The 21,109-nt window shown below is 41.4% G+C and overlaps 1 protein-coding gene across 2 annotated transcripts in view; it reads left to right on the forward strand.

Moving 5' to 3' along the window:
- COMMD10 (COMM domain containing 10) overlaps positions 1–17,004 on the forward strand; it is a 159,599-nt gene extending 142,595 nt beyond the window's left edge. For both annotated transcript variants that reach the window (XM_048850094.2, XM_048850095.2), the window contains exons 6-7: positions 15,619–15,678; positions 16,422–17,004. In XM_048850094.2, coding sequence (XP_048706051.1) covers positions 15,619–15,678; positions 16,422–16,460 — 99 coding nt within the window. In that variant the 3' untranslated portion in view covers positions 16,461–17,004. The remainder of the gene's footprint in view (positions 1–15,618; positions 15,679–16,421) is intronic.
- The last annotated feature ends 4,105 nt before the right edge of the window (positions 17,005–21,109 follow it).

Raw genomic sequence — 21,109 nt, forward strand, 5'->3', positions numbered from 1 at the left:
AGCTCTTCTGGTTGCAAAGAAAGCTGGTCTCTGTGCTGTGATGTAATACACAATATCAATATCTTGTTGAACCTGAGGGACTCTTAATATTAATGCCACAAAAGATCTAAACTTTCTCCATTCATCTAAGTCTGCTGTAGTTTTCAGACATGTCCTGATGTTCCATTTATTTGGATGGCTGTCCCATATAAAACTACTGCCAAAGCAGATGTGCTAGAAAGAGACCCAACCCACCATGTTCTGATCAGATCCAAATTTCCTTCCTAAAAGTTTGACTTTTAGTGCAGCCAGATAGATTGGCAGCCACAAGGTTTGGATCAGGATCTGAGCTTCCTCAAAGTTCAGGGATAGGGTCAGGCTCATATCTGATTTGTACACACCAGCAACGAAAGTATTTGTAATACGTTGTTAACCAGGTCAGCTCTAAGCCGGCTTTTCAGAGAGGTTCTTTGTGAGATTCTGTAGGAGCAGAATTTTCCCTACTTGGTAGCGGAAGAACCAGCGGAGCCCCTTACACTCCCTTTGATAGGGAGTTTTGGCCACTGGATCTACATCATATCTCTGCCATCCTGTTTTATGGTTCTTGGGAAATGAACCTCCACATCTCTGTCTTTCATGACACTTCTGCAAGCTGTAATATTTGTCGTTTAATAATTAATAGCTTAATGTGCTATGAATTTTCAGATTCCAGATATTAGGCTAAATTCACCCTGGCATTTATGCTGGCTTCTGCCAGTCCTAGACTCAAAGGCACCAGGAACAGAAAACTGACTGGAGTAAGATGACAGAAAGTTGCCAAAACTCAAGAAAGTGTAGGGGGCCATCAAAGCCTAAAAAATATACAGTGTTAGTTGGGGAGAGGCTATGACCATGAAAGCCATGTTTCAGAGAATCCCCTCGGCATCTTTCAGCAGCACAATTCCTAGGAAACTACTGTAGACAGGTTTTAAAACTGCCCTCTTCTAGCCAGTATGATAACAGCTTTTCCTTTCCAGTGCACAGATGTAATTTAACATCCCTATGCCAGCTTTAGTGAATCTCTGCTTCAGAAAGATAAGTAAAGTATGTAGTTTCCCCATGTTTTACAGGAAGAGGAATTCCAATTAGCTGTAGTAATCCGAAGTGTAAATTGTAACTGAATTGTGAAATTAACACTCATTTGGGTATACATATTGATTTCCTTGATTTTTGAAGACTGGCATGACAGCACATGATGGAAAGAAATTAAACATACACTTACATTCGTAACGGCCTTTTCCCTGTGCATTGCAAATAACTTAATTATTGTGCAAAATATGTACTGCCATAGTCTGAAAGAACATAAAAAGTTAATTTTTATCTATGAATAAAATGCTTTAGTGGCTGAAGTAGAGAGATCCTGATTGAAGAAGGAAGAAGAGACGTTTACATTCTTATTGTCTTCGTCTACATGGAGTGTGAGCAGTTTGGAGTGATAAAGGTGTGCATCCCTCCCCGGGGACCCTTTAGCTGTATGTGATACAGTACATTTTGCCAGGAAGAGGAATACAGCTGTTTTAAATCTGTAACCAGGTAGATGAGCCTTAAGAGAATTTACTGCAGCAATAGGAATAAGATATAATTTGCAGAATAAATTAACGGATAATGCAGGAGAATTATTATAGGTTCCTGCGAGATGGTGTACCAGGCTCCTGGAGGCCTCGTGGTCCTGCCCCAGGAAAAGGAGCAGTGAAGGCCTGCCTCTGGGCCTGCCTTGAAAGGCTGCAGTGAAGCAGACAATCCGAGCCCAAAGGCTTAGTTAAAAGGAGCCACAGGGCCTGAGCAGATCAGTTGCTGGCTGGGACCAGAAGGATAAAGAAGGATAGGAAGGCTGTGAGACTCTCCAGGTGAGGAGGCCTGGGAGAGACCCTGCTCAGGCAGGGAACAGACAGAGAACTTAGCCCTTTCCTCTTCACCCTTATCTCAGGGCTGATGTGGGAAGTAGCCCAGGGAATAGCAGCAATGGAGTTAAAGGAAGCACACGGGGCTGTTATTTATAGGGTCTCTGGGTTGGGACCTGGAGTAGTGGGCCGGGCCCTGGTTCCCCCGCTGGCAGAGTGGCCAAGTCCCAAGAAGGGGACAGGTATTGTTTAAAAGCTCAAGAAGGGGATAGAATTTAAAGGGCTCAAAGACTTGGCTGAAGACACTAGAGGGCCAACAATTTGTTGAACTTTGTTACCCCTGGAAGGGGACTGAATGTGAGAGGTGACCTGCCTGGAGGGCTGGGTCAGTGAGAACCACTGAGGACAAAGAATTTCCAGGGAAGAAGCCCTGTGGGCACTGCTCTATCACAGGGCAGGAATGGACTTAGAGAGAGCCCAGAAGGGGCTGAGAACTGAGCCCAGAGACAGGGCTGCAGATACAGATACTGACAAGGGCACTGTGATAGGCCTAGTGGTGAGCTGGAGCCGATTCGTACTGGTTCACACTAACTAGTTGTTAAATTTTGAAGCCGGTTTAGAACTGGTTGTTAAAGGGGTGGGCAAACTCCAGCCCACGGGACTGTCCTGTCCGGCCCGCCTGAACTCTTGGCTGGGGAGGCTCCCCTGAGAATCCCTTTTTAATTTTTATTCACCCAGTGGCGCGGTCCTTCAGTGCTGCCGAAGACCCGAAGCAACTGAAGGAACCGGTTCTTCAGCTTTTGGCAGCTCATCACTGGTAGGCCCTGGTGGACTTTTAAGAACTGAGCTCAGAGACAGGGTTGACGACATTACCAAGGACACAGGAACAGGCCTTTTACCCTGGGTGGGATTTTTGCGTTCATGCATATTGACTGTATGTGACTTGGCCAGAGGGCTGTGCCGCTGAAAATCCACCTGACGAGGTTAATAGCCGACAGGGGGGGTGGGAGCAAGAGAGAAGTAGGTTCACACCTGACTGACCGGAGGTCCTCACGAGAGACGAGTGGCCCCTGCCACAACTTGGTACCAGAAGTTGGATCTTTTCGGACCAGCCCCTGAAAACAAGGGGACAATGGAGGAGTTAATAAGCACAGCTGGGCTGAAACCCAGTGGATACTAGCACAAGGGCAACAAGAGGCCCAGGTGGCTCCCCAACAACAGCAGGATGTACTCTTGGAGGTACTTCAGCTGCAGCAGCAACAATAACTTCAGCATCATCACTCTCGGGCTTGGCAGGGAGCCCAGCAGCCACGACAGCATCCAAATAAACCTGGCTGTTGCGGATGCCAAAGGGAAAGGGGTCAGAGAAGCCCGCTAAGCGGATGCAGGTATTGTGGACAAGGGGGGCATGCAAGTTCAGTTTGCTCCTGGAGTAACAGAGATAAGGGGGATTACTGGCATGTGCAGAGTACTGAGACACCTGGGGAGGTTTGGGTCACAAAGGATGTGTGCGCTCAGATGCCAGAGGCGCCAATGGTGGTGAAAAGGACTGATAAGACAGCCTGGGGCCAGGAAGACTGATGTCCCGGGGTAAGGTGTTTTAAGTGTGGGGAACCGGAGTGGGGTGTGGCAGGACTGCAAGGCCTCCAGCAGGGGGCCTCAAAGGGCCTGATACACCCTGTCACAGTTCCTTAGCTTAATCAGTGGAGTACGATGAAATGGTGAAAAGTAATATGAGAAAGTGATACTAATGATTTTTGAAGACCTCTCTTATATATTACATTTGGCAGCCACAGCTAAGCTGTCCTCTGTTGAGGCTTGAAATTATAGTGACAGCTCTGCACACGCGCACACTTCATATTACATTTAGTGAATGCTGTATTGCAACTGGCAGGGACTCAATAACCAATTTGTACAGTACATATTGTTCAAAAAAGGGAAGAACATGAAGGATGGGGTAGGGAGCTGGCATGGAAAGAAGCCCTACTTGACTATCACAGTAAGCCTTCGGTGGACTTCTTTCCAGCAGCTGGCAGGGGGAGGGAAAGGCATGCAGCAAGACACTTTACCTGCTACTAAAGCTGTTTCAGTTCAAAATATTTCACGTATTAACTCATACAGTTAGTAATTCATTGAACAGCTTATTTGTTTGTTGTTAAACACTTTTTTTACAAAATTCATGTAGATTACAATAGATGTATTTTTTCACAAACCTGAAAACTCTTGATTTCTTCGTCTTCTAATCTAGGCTATATCTCCACTGCAAAAAGGTGTGTTTTTACTTTGAGATAGTTCTCTCAAGGCAAATTCCTAGTGAAGACAAGGGACAGATAATTTGTACCTCGGTATAACTATCTGAGGACAACACTGTGTCCCTCATCTGGGGTTTACCTCAGCTAGCTACATTGAAATAAAGCCTACAGTGCCTTGTCTGCACTAGGATTTTACATCAGAATACTTATCGCAATGTGAAGAGTGACCTATCCTGCCCATAGTGCCCTGTTAACTTCATCAGTCTGTAGATATTCATACCGTCTGTCACTATGATAGCTGAGCATCTATTCAATTTTTAATTTTCAAAATAAAAGCTATCAAAAATCGAACTCTTCATAAACACAGAAGTCATCGTTTCAAAGTAGACATGTTAAAGAGAAAGCAACTCTTACAGGTGGATAGAAAGCCCTACTAGTGCATTGCAGAGTGGAACAAAAACACCATTGTGTTTCAGCTGACTCTGACATCTTTTTAAAGACTATAGAGAATTCTACTTCATTAATGATAAAATTGCCCAAATGGGAACATACCTTAAAACACAGGAATTTTATATACTTACAAACTAAACATAAAAATAGATATGAGAGAAATGAGTTATTTTAGACTGAAAAATGTTCTTCCCATTTCACTTTCCAGATTCTGTTTTAAAATGATCACATATTAGGACCTTAAGAGTCTGGGTACAGTATTAATACAAGTGGCTTGGGCAATGAAAGTTATGGATTTTTCTAAGAAAATGGTTATTTGGTATCACAAGGACATACAAGATTGGGAAAAGGCTGAAGAGTAACTATCAGATTTTGTGGTGAGGTGTAAGGTTGGGTTAATTATAAACTTTTGCATTCAATTTGGACTCCATTATGCTCAGTTCACTCCGTTTAACCTACTTCCACCCACTTTCTGATGTCTGAATATAAGTGAGTCTTAGTGGGTGTCACTTACCCTCTTAGAGATTGGTCTACTTTAACTTACACATCCGTATGCCCTCCTGCTTTTCTTGCTATGCTGCAGTTCTCTTCTGTGTACTCCCAGAATATGAGGTGCATGAACTTAAACTCACCTAGACTCAGTGGGCCAATTTCATTGACAATATGAAAAGGGTGAGGGGCATAAGCTATATGTTGATAAGAGGGTGTGAGTCCAAAGTAGTGGTCCAACTCTGAGTTGGTGCAACACATATGCTGAGAGGTCCAAAGGGAGGTGAAGATTACTGAGCACCAATGTTGACTTATTTAAAATTGCATCTGAATTTGGCCCTAAATTTCTTGATTTGGTTATCCTAACCCTTTCAACGTATTAAAGATTTTAATAGAACTTATTAGGAGTAAACTGGAGCTTGAAAAGTAGCTGTGGAAAAAATCATATATTAAATATGCATAATTTCAAATTGGCTCAAGGTAGCATTAAAATCTGGGACTGAAGAATATATTGGGTTTGTGTTGGCTCTACTTAGTTGCTCTTAGCAAATTGCACTGAATATACTGAATGTTTTACATGAATTAAAAGCTACACAGCATTATTACAGAGACATGGTGGGTGAGGTAGTATTTTTATTGGACTAGTTTCTGTTGTAGGTTTGGATTTCTTGCATGATTTCTTAGTAAGTTTCCTGATTTTTTTTTTTCTTCCAGTGTGTGGGTGCATGTGATGATTATTTTGTTTGAGGTGTTCCCTTCTGGAGTATATGAGGGGCAGTAAGTGGTTCCTTAGCGTTTGTTTGTTTGTTTTTAAGTTCTTCTGCAGAGCTGTTCATCATATTTGAAGTTGTATGCACTGATCAGAAGGTTATAGATGGTGAGACCTATGAGGAGGATGATTTGTTTCTTGCAGTTGCTCAGGAAGATTATGTTGCTCTTACGTTACGCTTCCTTTTTCTTCATGTTGTGGAGCTTCCATTTCAGATGGCAAAATTTGATATATTCCCCCATTGTTGTAGCTGTGTTGGCCCCAGTATATTAGAGTGACAGTGTGGGTGAGGTAATATATTTTTATTGGACCACCTGAAGCAATAAAGATATTACCTCACCCACCTTGTCTCTCTAATATCCTGGGACCAACACAGCTACATCTACACTACATACATAAAGCATTATTGTCATCAGTGATTTATAAATATAAGCCAACCTGTCTCTCCATCTGTTTGCTTTGAAGTACTTAGCATTAATTGGCCAAAGCCATATCTACACAAGAAACTTGTGTCGACTGAAGTAACATTGGCATACAGCTCCTGCAGTTAATATGTTGTTTGTGCATACTTGGCTCCTTGTGTTGTTGATGTGCATACTCAGTGGGAGTGCTTGTATCAATGCACAGTGCAGTGCACCATGAGCAGTTATCCCAGTGTGCAACTCGTTACCATCCAGTGCACTGTCTTTTGGGAAATTTTGGCAGTGCGTGATAGAGCCGAAACAAATTGCACAGAGGTGACTGGGAGGATGGAGTCAACTTCCCAGTTCGCAACTGTCTCCATCCTGTAATGTCATCTGTATCCCATAATTTTCATACCCACAAATCCGCGTGGCCCTCCTTGCTGTCCACTATCTCCAACAGAAGCATGGAGCCTGCACAGCTCCATGTCATTAGCATTGCAATCATTGGGTGCATAATCCTATAGTATTTGCAGAGCTGCAAGAAGAGCCACAGGGAACATGATGATTCCTTGGAGGACAGATCGCTATGAGACATAGCGAGAACCAATTCAAGATTATTGGTGGTGTTCACTGAGCAGCTACAGTTGGTGGAGTGCGTCTTCTGGGCCTGAGAGACAAGCACTGACTGGTGGGATTGCATCGTAATGTAGGTTTGGAATGATGAGCAGTGGCTGCAGAACTGTCAGATGTGCAAGGCCATATTCCTGGATCTGTGTGCCAAGCTCACCCCAGTCCTCCAGCAGAGGCACACCAAATGAGAGCCGTACTGACACGGGAGAAAAAAGTGGTGATCTCACTGTGGAAATGTGCAACACCAGATTGCTGATGGCTAGTTGGGAATCAGTTTGGAGTTGGGAAATTACTGTGGGGACCACTGTCATGCAAGTGCACAAGGGCATTAATCACCTGTGGACTCTCATCGATGTGCAGGATGTAGTGGATGGATTTGCAGTAATGAGGTTCCTGAGCTGCAGGGGAGCGATAGATGATGCACATACCCCTCTTTTGGCACCAGACCACCTTACCTCAGAGTACATCAACAGAAAGGGCTGCTTTTCTAAGGTTATGCAAATACCGGTAGATCTCTGGGGACACTTCACTGACATCAGTGTGGGCTAGTCAGGGGATGTGCGTGACGCTCACATCTTTAAGAACATAGAACTGTTAAGAAAGTTGCAAGCAGAGAATTTCTTTCCCAACCCGCAGATTACCATTGGCAATGCTGAAATGCCAGTAGTGATCCTGGGTGATCCAGCCTACTCCTTGCTCCCTGGCTCATGAAGCCGTACATCAGCCACCTTAAGAGGATAAGGAATGCTTCAGCTACTGGCTCAGCAGGTGCAGAATGACAGCTGAATGTGCCTTTGGTCATTTGAAGGGATGCTGGAATTGTTTACTCACAAGATTGGACCTCAATGAGAACTATCCTAATGGTTATAGCTGCCTGCTGTGTCCTACAGAATATCTGTGAAGCAAAGGGGAAAACATTTCTACTGGAGTGGAGGTCAGAGATGAAGCAGATGTCTGCTAAATTTGAACAGCCAGATACAAGGGCTGTTAGCAGAGCTCAAAGTGGAGCTCTACAGCTCAGGGAGGCTTTGAAAGACCATTTTAATAGTGAGATAGAGTAGGTAATGTGCTCTACATGGCCCTGCTCTTTTGCAGCTGTCAAGGTTCCTCCCCCACTCTGAACTCTAGGGTACAGATGTGGGGACCTGCATGAAAAACCTCCTAAGCTTATCTTTACCAGCTTAGGTCAAAACTTCCCCAAGGTACAAAATATTACACCCGTTATCCTTGGACTGGCCGCTACCACCACCAAACTAATACTGGTTACTGGGGAAGAGCTGTTTGGACGCGTCCTTCCCCCCAAAATACTTCCCAAAACCTTGCACCCCACTTCCTGGACAAGGTTTGGTAAAAAGCCTCACCAATTTGCCTAGGTGACTACAGACCCAGACCCTTGGATCTTAAGAACAATGAACAATCCTCCCAACACTTGCACCCCCCCCCTCTCCTGGGAAATGTTGGATAAAAAGCCTCACCAATTTGCATAGGTGACCACAGACCCAAACCCTTGGATCTGAGAACAATGAAAAAGCATTCAGTTTTTTACAAGAAGACTTTTAATAAAAAATAGAAGTAAATAGAAATAAAGAAATCCCCCCTGTAAAATCAGGATGGTAGATATCTTACAGGGTAATTAGATTCCAAAACATAGAGAACCCCTCTAGGCAAAACCTTAAGTTACACAAAAGATACACAGACAGAAATAGTTATTCTATTCAGCACAATTCTTTTCTCAGCCATTCAAAGAAATCATAATCTAACACATACCTAGCTAGATTACTTACTAAAAGTTCTAAGACTCCATTCCTGTTCTGTCTCTGGCAAGAGCAGCATACAGAGAGACCCAGACCCTTTGTTCCTCTCCCTCCTCCCAGCTTTTGAAAGTATCTTGTCTCCTCATTGGTCATTTTGGTCAGGTGCCAGCGAGGTTACCTTTAGCTTCTTAACCCTTTACAGGTGAGAGGAGCTTTCCCCTGGCCAGGAGGGATTTCAAAGGGGTTTACCCTTCCCTTTATATTTATGACAGCAGCCTGGTATGAATTATGTGGTGATTGCTGTACAGGTAGGGATATAACATTGCCCATTCACCTGTTAATTTTTTTGTGAATGATTTTATGAGTTGAGTGACACGGTGCAGTAATAGGTAGTTGGTCACTTTCAGAACTGATGAGCACCAGCCAGCATATGTTGTGAACTGATAAAGATGAATTATGTTCCCAATAATAGAATTTTATTCTGTAACAAAACCAGTGCAAAAAAACCCATGTCAGAAACTGGGGAGAATTTAGTTGCTATAAAAATGAGAGTAGAGAATAATGGGGAAATTAAAGTGGGGGAATCGGTCCTAATCTATTAGACTTATTTAAATTGTCCAGTAGTTCTCAAACTGGTACATTATTGGCATGGGAGGAAAGTGAGGATGAAACTTGATTTCATGGAGATGTATGAAGAAAGGCAAAATAGCATTAGGGTTAAAATTAACCAGTTAAATATATATTCAGTAATATTACTATGCTAACTATGTTAATTCACTCATTTCATAATATTTAGTCAGGTATTGGCACCCTTCCTTTTGCACTGCTGCTGATGGCTGCGCTGCCTTCAGAACTGGGTGGCCGGAGAGGGTGGCTGATGGCCAGGCGCCCAGCTCAGAAGGGAGCGCCACTGCCAACAGCAGTGCAGAAGTAAGGAAGATTCATAGAATCATACAATATCAGGGTTAGAAGGGACCTCAGGAGGTCATCTAGTCCAACCCCTGCTCAAAGTAGGACCAATCCCCAACTAAATCATCCCAGCCAGGGCTTTGTCAAGCCTGACCTTAAAAATGTCTAAGGAAGGAGATTCCACCACCTCCCTAGGTAACGCATTCCAGTGTTTCACCACCCTCCTAGTAAAAAAGTTTTTTCTAATATCCAACCTAAACCTCCCCCACTGCAACTGGAGACCATTACTCCTTGTCCTGTCATCAGCTACCACCGAGAACAGTCTAGATCCATCCTCTTTGGAACCCCCTTTCAGGTAGTTGAAAGCAGCTATCAAATCCCCCCTCATTCTTCTCTTCTGTAGACTAAACAATCCCAGTTCCCTCAGCCTCTCCTCATAAGTCATGTGTTCCAGTCCCCTAATCATTTTTGTTGCCCTCCGCTGGAGTCTCTCCAGTTTTTCCACATCCTTCTCGTAGTGTGGGGCCCAAAACTGGACACACTACTCCAGATGAGGCCTCACCAATGTCGAATAGAGGGGAACGATCACGTCCCTCGATCTGCTCGCTATGCCCCTACTTATACATCCCAAAATGCCATTGGCCTTCTTGGCAACAAGGGCACACTTTTGACTCATATCCAGCTCCTCATCTACTGTAACCCCTAGGTCCTTTTCTGCAGAACTGCTGCCGAGCCATTCGGTCCCTAGTGTGTAGCGGTGCATGGGATTCTTCCGTCCTAAGTGCAGGACTCTGCACTTGTCCTTGTTGAACCTCATCAGATTTCTTTTGGCCCAATCCTCCAATTTGTCTAGGTCCCTCTGTATCCTATCCCTACCCTCCAGCATATCTACCTCTCCTCCCAGTTTAGTGTCATCTGCAAACTTGCTGAGAGTGCAATCCACACCATCCTCCAGATCATCAGTGAAGATACTGAACAAAACCGGCCCGAGAACTGACCCTTGGGGCATTCCACTTGATACCGGCTGCCAACTAGACATGGAGCCATTGATCACAACCCGTTGAGCCCGACAATCTAGCCAACTTTCTATCCACCTTATAGTCCATTCATCCAGCCCATACTTCTTTAACTTGCTGGCAAGAATACTGTGGGAGACCGTGTCAAAAGCTTTGCTAAAGTCAAGGAACAACACGTCCACCACTTTCCCCTCATCCACAGAGCCAGTTATCTCGTCATAGAAGGCAATTAGATTAGTCAGGCATGACTTGCCCTTGGTGAATCCATGCTGACTGCTCCTGATCACTTTCCTCTCATCGAAGTGCTTCAGAATTGATTCCTTGAGGACCTGCTCCATGATTTTTCCAGGGACTGAGGTGAGGCTGACTGGCCTGTAGTTCCCAGGATCCTCCTTCTTCCCTTTTTTAAAGATGGGCACTACATTAGCCTTTTTCCAGTCGTCCGGGACTTCCCCGGATCGCCATGAGTTTTCAAAGATAACGGCCAATGGCTCTGCAATCACATCCGCCAATTCCTTTCGCACTCTCGGATGCAGCGCATCTGGCCCCATGGATTTGTGCTCGTCCAGCATTTCTAAATAGTCCCGTACCACTTCTTTCTCCACAAAGGGCTGGTCACCTCCTCCCCATGCTGTGCTGCCCAGTGCAGTAGTCTGGGAGCTGACCTTGTTCGTGAAGACAGAGGCAAAAAAAGCATTGAGTACATTAGCTTTTTCCACATCCTCTGTCACTAGGTTGCCTCCCTCATTCAGTAAGGGGCCCATACTTTCCTTGACTTTCTTCTTGTTGCTAACATACCTGAAGAAACCCTTCTTGTTACTCTTAACATCTCTTGCTAGCTGCAACTCCAGGTGTGATTTGGCCTTCCTGATTTCACTCCTGCATGCCCGAGCAATATTTTTATACTCTTCCCTGGTCATTTGTCCAACCTTCCACTTCTTGTAAGCTTCTTTTTGTGTTTAAGATTGGTTTCTCCTACAAATTTTTAATGGATAGGAGTAAAAAAATGTGGTCTCTGGTCACAGATGACAGGTCATCGCTCTTCACATTTAAAGTATAGGGGGGAAATGTTCCGTGACCTCTGCAAATAGCTGCTTGTGACAAGTCTTTTCTCTTCAGAGATGGTCGCTAAGGCAGGTTTTTCTGTATTTGTACTTCGGGAGGCTATCAGATACTATGCTGATGGACACTCTTAGGGCTTGTCTACACTACCTGCCGGATCAGCGGTCAGCGATCGATCCAATGGGGGTCGATTTGTCACGTCTAGTATACACACGATAAATCGACCACTGAGTTTTCTCCCGTCGACTCTGGTACTCCACCACAATGAGAAGCGCAAGCGGAGTCAATGGGAGAGCGTCAGCTGTCGACTTACCATAGTGAAGACCCCATGGTAAGTAGATCTAAGTACATCAACTTCAGCTATGCTATTCATGTAGCTGAAGTTCCGTATCTTAGAATGACCCTGCGCAATAGTGTAGACAAGCCGTTATAAAAACCTGAATGGATGGATAAAAGACATAGACAGACCAAACAAGACTATATACTCTACAATGGCAACTGAGTAAGTAGGTTGTGGCTACAATGTTTTTGTCCCATGACTCAATTGCAAAATATATAGATATTTTAGTGTAGACCGGACCTAATTGTAATCCTGTACCTGAGCAAAAGCCTTGGATGAGCCAAGATTTTAACCTAATTTTTGGGTCCCATCCATTCTACAGATATTAATTATATTCTGCTGGATCATTAGACAGCTGGGTAGTAACCTGATCCCCTCACTCCATTATAGTTTAATTGTGGTTGGCTCTCAACATAGTTTTTGTTCACCAGAATATGGATAATAAATAGTAATTGTGGCAACCATTAATATTTCATTGTTGACAGAAGCCTAGGCTGGCATAGAATTATATTCCTATGACCAGGTTATGACACTTACTCTGCAGTGCAGACAGACCTCTAACCATGTTGTTCTAACCAGACTGGTTGCTGTTTCTTCTTCTCAGTACTCTGTAATGGGGCATCATATTGAGCCTTGTCCAGTGTTTTGCTGGTGTCACCTTGTATGCTGGTCACACTATCCTCTGCTAAGGCAAGATGACATAGTTGCCTGCATTTTCCCAGAATGCTCTAATGCAAGTATGCTTAGGCAGAGTAGTTGGTAGAGATACACACAATGGTTGATATGGGCTCTGATTGTGTTGTGTTTAACACCCTTTTTCCCTCCATCCCCGCAAAAAAAATATTCCCCCCAGACATAACTAAAGTGTGTTAGATTTCTTAGACTGCATGCTTGCTTTTAGATTGTTAAGTCTTTGGGGTCTTCACAGATATTTGTACATTGCCTAGCACCCTGGAACCTAATTCTTACTGAGCTTTCTGCGTGCTATCAGAATGTAAATATTAAATAATAATGAGGAGGAGGTCCCAGCCAGCTCTCAAAAACATGTTGAGGTTTTGTAGTGTAAATCAAAATGAAGTTAAGCAGATTTGCAGCTCAGCTCAGAATTGTTTTCTTTTCACTGGTTTGTGTCTTAGTTGTAACATTTTATTCACGTGTGTACTTAAAGAAGAGTAATAAAGAAAATATTTTCAGTGTAACTTTTGTGTGTGAAGCTGCCCATAACTTGGTTATTTATGAGCAGTAGCGGAAGTTGCCAAATCTTCATTGATACTTACACAAGCTGACCCAAACTGTATTTAATATGACTAATAAACTGTAAATAATATAATATCTTTCTTTTACTTTGCTCCTTTACTTTTTAGAGTTTCTATGTTACATTCTTTTTTTTTTTTTTTAAAGCACTGAAACTGCAAATGCCAAACCTGAAGTCTTGAATGACGGATCCATTTCGTACTGTGTGGGGTTTCTTTTCTTTTTCTCTTCTGCAGAAACCACTTGTTTGCTTTCTTTTGGTTTCTTAGCTGATAGAATTTCTTACAAACACTTTTACTTTCCTGTCAATGTATTATGTTCCCTGGAGAGAGGATCAGCTGGAATCATGGCAAAAAGAACCACTGTTTCTTTGATTTTTTGATTCACCATCCCGTTCCCAGAATTGCCTTGTTCCCTCTCACAGGCGGAAGACTTGTCTCTCATACAAATTACTGGTCCATTTCTGGGTCTTTGTAACCTTCCTGAAATCGTTGGAAAGAAGCCCTCTCTATGGAGAAGAGGAGACAGCATTTGAGCAACAGGCTGGCCCCAGTAATTCTATGGCTTTTAATATCTCATTTTAGGAGTAACTATTAGGCATTATGACAGGTTTCAGAGTAGCAGCCATGTTAATCTGTATTCGCAAAAAGAAAAGGAGTACTTGTGGCACCTTAGAGATTAACAAATTTATTTGAGCATAAGTTTTCGTGAGATGAAGTGAGCTGTAGCTCACGAAAGCTTATGCTCAAATAAAATTGTTATTCTCTAAGGTGCCACAAGTACTCCTTTTCTTATTAGGCATTACTTACCTTGAGTACTCAGTTCTCCAGCTACTTCTGTGACATAATTGGGCCAGTGTAAATTGAGTCAATTCCAGATTGACACCATTGTAATTCAGAACAAAATCTGGCCCCATAGTCCTTGGTAAATGCAAAATTTCCTTACTAACTTAAGATACACTGTTATAAGGCACTTGTAAACAAATTAAAGAGAGTACACACAAGGAGTTGGCACCATTTTAACTAGATCAGTTTCTAAACTTAATTTTGTTGAATTGGTGCAAATTTTGTGTATTGACAAGACCGTAGACACAGTTTGTTTACAGAGCCTTAGGAGGCTTTTTTGAAAATGCCGTTGTTATCATGAAGAAATGTACAAGTCCTGGAAAGTCAAACACTGACATATAATATATGGAGTAATGATTATAGATTCAGTGACAAGAAAATAATAAAGTGACACGGTAAACTAAGAAAAATAGATGTGGAAAAATAACAGAAACATAAGAAGCTATAGAGCCTGTGGAAAGACAAATGAACTCATTTTTCCTCCTTTTTATATTTCCCTCTTTATTATGGCTCTCTTCAATGTAAACAGTGGTAGCAGGAGAAACTTAGTGATGTATTGAGATGCATTAATATCTCTGTTTTTTTTAAGAAGTGCAAGCGCGCACACACACCCTCCCCCCATGTTTAAATCTAGATGTAAACGCTTCAGGGCAGCAACTTCTTACTCTTACTTCATGGTTGTACATCCCTTCGCACATTGGGAGTCTAATCCTGATTAGTACCCGTGGATGCAGCGGTAATGCAAATAGTTAATAATACTGTGCAGTCAAATTTGTTATTTCTTCATACAGTCTCCCGCCGTTTTTCTTTGAAACACCAAAATAACATTATATGAAGTGGGAACACATTTGCCAGATCAGTAATATAACTGAAATCAGTGACAAGCATTAAATTACCTGTTTTGTGTAAGCAAGTAAAGCAGGATAGAATTTTTTATTTAACCCCCTTCCCAACCTACATAAGCATATGCGTGCAGAGGGCTATTATCTGCCATCTGTTTTATCCACAGTAGTTTCTATCAATTGGGTTATTTTGGGTTTTAAGCACTACTTTGAAGCTTTTGTGTTGTTAACTTTGGCTGAGACTGTGCGTAAATGACAATAGCAATCTCAGCATGTTAAGATCATAACTGTTAGATTAATGATGGAGGTATTAGCTCTGTGCTGGTGTATTGCATTAATGGATGTGTAAGTTCAATCAAATACACTGCCTCCAGTGTCTCTGCATAACGGCATTTACTAGGTCTCAAATGGACTGCTGAGAAAAGTGAAATATAAACTTCTATTTTATCTGCGATTTAAAAAAAATAGATAATGAAATCATTCTCTTCCTAGCATATATTTTATTGTGGTTTGTGGAATCACCTCCAGAAGAACAGAGGTAATTGTAGGCCTAAGTTCTTTGCTAAAATGGAATGTGTATTTATTAGGGACATTGTGATCTCTAGAAACAATTAGAGTTTCCACCTAAACTTGAACCCAAAAGTCAATGACAAATTAACATTCTGTTATAAATGAAGAGTAAGAGAATAAAAGAGAAATTCACTGAACACACTAATTCCCTCCTTTTTCTTTTTTCTTCATAGAACCTGGAGAAAGTGTTTGTGGAATTCAGTCATCAGGAGCTGTTTGAGTTCTATAACAAGGTCTAGCTTTTACAGTTACCATTTCCTAATATAATTTAATAACTTCTATTTCACACTGATAAATCTCATATTAAATACTCCTGCACCGCTGTTTCCCTGTATTACAGAGATGCTTCCACTTAACTTTCTTTGTAAACACCTTGTGCTCCTCAGCAGGAATCATTTGCCTATATGAATACAATCTGATGAAACTAGAACAAAAATGGAAATAATTTTATTAAACCATTGAATTTGTTAGTTTGCATATAAAACATTTTCAAAAGTCGTGATTGCAGTCAATGTTAGAATAAATTTCATACAGTGGTTCATACAGATTCTTAAATGTATCTTGCTATTAAATATAGAAGAGGCGCTGAGGACTGACAGTGAGGAGCAATCTGGAAGGAGTGTCTTCGAGTGTGTGTTGTCTTCAGCCCAAAATGCTATGCTCATAATCCAGTCAAAATAAACTCTTATTTTTTTACTTTGTTATTACGCATTGGAAATTCACAGTAAAACAGCTGTGCATGCAAAAAAGGAAGTACTTAGACAACTGTTTCTTTAAAATTTGAATATTTAAACTGCAGCAATGAATTCTAATAGCTTCATGTAAAAACAAATATTCATGAGTAGGAATTTTGTATTGCCATGTGAATAGATTTAATATCCATAGTTGCAGATGCAGTTATTTCTTGTCTGTTTGCATGTTTCTACACAACATTTTATGTGAATTCTTTTGTTGTTGTTGTTGTTCCTTTAAATAGCTGGAGACTATACAAGCACAGCTGGATTCCCTTACGTGATGTTTTTGAAGACTTGTTTCTCCATCGCACTCCTGCCACCTCATTATTTTGAATTGAAGATAGATTGCCAAGCTGTGTTCGCTGATGAATTCAATGGGTTGCTTCCTGTAAAATTATATGGCTTATCTCCTCTTAGACCAGTAACATTAGCCAAGGGAGATCATTGTTAAAAGTTCTGAGCTTCTAATTGACTTTCTCTTGTTTTCTGAACCAACAGAATTTGTTAAGAACAGTGTTACTTGAGAAAAAAATGTAATATCATACTGCTGGTTTATAGTTCTTTTATGCTTTATTACCTGTGTTGTTTGTTTGATTCATTACATGGCTGATGGCAATTCACATACTAGTGAGGGGCAGGAATAAAATCTGTATCAAAGTTGTTATAAGAATTATAAAACTTAAGGAGTAACATTAGTCGAAGTAGTCAAAAAATAGACAGAATTGTCTCCATCCTTTTGAATTCCTACCTTCCCTCCCCTCACATACAGTGGCTAATGTTGATTGCAAATTAGCCAAAATACATAAATAAAAAATGAAAAAAGTGTGCTGTCTTATTTTGGGTCATTTAATTTGATTTAATTGCATTTATATTCGTTTTTGGTTTCTTTTTGTTCTTGATGATGTCACTGCTTTGAATGTTTGCTCTTGACATTGAGATTAACTAGGGCTCCTAGGCACTGCAGTAGTACAGATAAGAAGTAATAATAATCACTGAGTATAAAAAGGAAGGATGAAGTACTGAGAGTAGATTATCAAGAACACTGAACTAGTCATGTGACCAGATTCGTGAAAGCCATTCATTGATCCTTCCTAATATTATCTGTTTTTATTAATGTAAGTAAAGATATTCATAATCCAAGTTAATAATATTTTCACATTATTGTGGGATGAACTCAAGTCCAGGAGCACTTGATCCTGTTAGAGGGCTAGATGTAGTCTTCTTGCCTGTCACTGCAGAAAACAAATATGCGCTCTCAATACTTTATCTTAATAATAGGAAAGGTGGGCTAATAGGAGGTGAAAAGAAATAGAAATTTAAGATGTTATCATGCCTTTTTTCAGCTAAACGACTCTGTGAACAAGGCTTTTCACTTTCACTTCCAAATCCTCCAGTGGGCCTGGTTAACACCCAGTGCAGCATTTGGTAGGAGTTCTCTTGAGATCTCAGTTTGGGGATGACATGAGTTTTAAGTATCACCAAAAACATACTTTGAATATCTGGGATTTGGGTCCCCTTATGCCTAATTTGTGGCATATATTGTATAACAGATCAACAACTCACTTTGTTTTTAGGAAGGATGTTGTCAGTTCCAAAATTTCAAACTAGAGAAGTGAGCTCTTCAGTGGCTGTAAGATTAGAGGAAAGGTTTTGAGGACGGCAGCCTACACAGAAGAAAGAGTGAGTAAAGGGCATCAAAGAGATTACAACCAATAGGCCCAGTGTCTTTGGTCAAACATATCTACTGAAGGAATATTTTAATTGCTAATAACATACCATCACACTTGCAGTATAGTGTGATACCATCAATGCAGTGATCCCACTGGGCAGGCGCAATAAAGAAAAAGATTGTACACTTGAAGCATATTGAATCAATATTGTTTTTCATGGAGCAGAAAGCAAAACTGTTGAACTTCAAGATTGACATAAAACACCAAAATTAAATTGGTAGATTGACCTGTCTTAATCTGACATAATATCCTCAGTTGTATCTAACTGAATCTTAAAACAAAATTAATGTCTCTGCTGCAACTGAGTGCATTGTTTGCTAGCACTTCCATTTGCCTCATAATCAGTTTTGACTCCAGCAGGCTGCAAGGAGCCTCTTGGCTTGCCATTTTTTTTCTACTTTCCCTTCCTGCCAGTCTCCGTTCTATAAGGCCAATAAGTTCTCAGTGTGCACCAGTCAAAATTTAACGTCGTATCACTACCGAAGATAAACATAACTATTTTTTTGCCTGGTAATAAGGGCCTCAGCATTTATAACTAGGGGACATTTTTACCTGAAAGAGTAGCCTACTCACACGGGCAGCTCCAGGCAGGCATAGTCTCAGTGCCCTCCTCTGGACATGAAAACTCGCAGATGGCATCAGACCAAAAAAATAAACACGCAATCCAATATGAATTGTTATATGACATCCTCAGTGTCCTTGCATGCTTTCACAAGCAATACTAACATGGATGAGCAATATTGCAAGTATGGTCCTTCGCAGTCTGAAAATCATACGGCCTAATGGCTTCTCCCTGGGAGAGAGTGAAATAAAGGAATAGTATTCAAATCTGTTTCATGCACGTATATGGGGCTTTGGTCTTTGGGATCCGATGCTCAGACAAATCAGTTCCCAGCTATCTTAGTGATACAGTGGGAAACTTTGTGGACAACTGAGACTATTCAGTCATCAGAAAAGTTGACTTACATTCCTGGCTTCTGCCAGATTGTATAGAAAGCAATACAGGTTATGGGGCAAGCTGAAGCAGTCTGTGAAATACAACAGGAGACAATACGTCCATACAAGTGCTAGCTAGAATAAGTGCAGGATCAGTAGCTGCCTTTTGTTGCCTCAGAGCTATCTGTGGGTTTCCCAACCAGCCCGATCTGGAATTAGACCCTGATTGGTGCCAGGCACTTTGAATTTGGAACTAAAAGGGCTACCTGTAGCTGTGATCAAATAAGGTCACGTGCCATTGTCCATAGGGGGTTCCCTATGGAGCTGTGAAATAGAAGAACAGCTTTTTCCCATTCCCAACAGATCAGAGCTTCTACAACATGCTCCCCATCCTATTTCTAGCCTCAGAGAACTGGGGACAAATGGAGCAGGGCCCTGTCTGAAGCACCTAAATAAGTTCCTGAAAGAGGCTTGTCTTCAAAGCATTCCCATTTTATCATCCTCAGACTGTTCTGACATTTGAAAAAAAAAAAAATCCCATCCATTTGCCCCTATTTTGATCACTATCATGGTAACAATAATATTGCTTTAGAGAAGAAGGAAATTCATCTCAGCTCTTCCCAGACCATTTTTCTGTTCAGGGTTCTGTATGCAGAGAAAGCTGAAGGAAACATACAGAGTGATACAGTTCCAGGAGTACCTTGGATTCATGATAAACACAGACTGGTAATGCCAAGGAAGGCCAGAACTGAGGATGAATACTATCAGATGCAAGAAAAATATTATCAGAAAATGAAAATATTATCTCATCCCAGAAAAATAGTAAAAGAAAATGAAAATGCAAAACAAGTGTCACAGAACCAAAAATCCCATTCTTATTGGAACCTGTTGGAAACTCTGATCTCATACATAGGAATGTTTCAGTGATCCAGAGCTCACGACATATATCCAAGTTTCAGAGTAACAGCCGTGTTAGTCTGTATTCGCAAAAAGAAAAGGAGTACTTGTGGCACCTTAGAGACTAACCAATTTATGTGAGCATAAGATTTTGTGAGCTACAGCTCACTTCATCGGATGCATACTGTGGAAAGTACAGAAGATCTTTTTATACACACAAACCATGAAAAAATGGGTGTTTACCACTACAAAAGGTTTTCTCTCTCCCCCACCCCACTCTCCTGCCGGTAATAGCTTATCTAAAGTGATCACTCTCCTTACAATGTGTATGATAATCGAGTTGGGCCATTTCCAGCACCTGGATTCTACTGGCTGGTGCAAAGTCCACAGTTTAATTGCAATGTTAAACCAGTGAAACATAGCCTTGAGTTCCTCCAAGAGGGCCTTAATGTGAATGTATGAGTCTCCAAGCAAAGAGATCAGGTGTCTGTGTTATAAATGCCTTCAGCATGTCCAAAAAAAAGGAAGCACTAAATTATTCCTTATGTGATCAGCTTTAATCCAGCCCTGTAGGTCATGGAGCATGACCTTGGAATCTCATTCTGCTCCCTACACTAATACCCAGATTGAATGCTTGCAGGGGTGTTATTACACTTCCTGTCCATTAGAGTAGACCTCCTGGCTGCTATCTCCAATCAGATGAGTACTTTATTTGAAGTTGCAAGCTTCCTTAATACAATCCATATTGTACTTTTAATTCAGACAGGTAGGCCTTACAACTGTCATAACATTCATTCCCTAATAAATTCAAGAAATATTCCTTCCTGGGTTAAGTATCAAAATCCAGTCCTTGGAACTGATGGCTATCTCAAGGCAGGGAGTCATGTTTCCTGTATTGAGATTTGGTAGGCCATCAATACATAGATTCACCAAATTCTGCATATTGATCATTCAATCTTAGCTAATGCCATTTTGACAGAAGTCTTTGCCACACCTTAGTGCCCAGGGGAAGACTGATAAGATATTTTATATAATCTATCCCATTTTGGATGTCCACATTTAAAGAACGATTCCACCCTGGAGGTGGAATCCCATATGCTCCCATAAAAATCCCATCATAACAGATCTGTTGACTTTAGCATGAAGAATAGGTTAAATTTTCTGTGTTTACCTGAGAATGTCCTTTATTCAGGTAATAAGGTCTGCAGATCTGACCCACACTAGAGAAAATGGATCATCCAGAATAGGGATGGAAATTAACATGCAAGGATTTGGGTTTATTGTCTTTTCTATGGAATTTACCATGCTCTGTAATTGTAGAAATTGGCTTCTTCTCTTAATACAAACTACAGTTTAGAAAAGTAGAT

Source organism: Caretta caretta, chromosome 5 (assembly GCF_965140235.1).
Source record: "Caretta caretta isolate rCarCar2 chromosome 5, rCarCar1.hap1, whole genome shotgun sequence".
NCBI classification, from domain to species: domain Eukaryota; kingdom Metazoa; phylum Chordata; order Testudines; family Cheloniidae; genus Caretta; species Caretta caretta.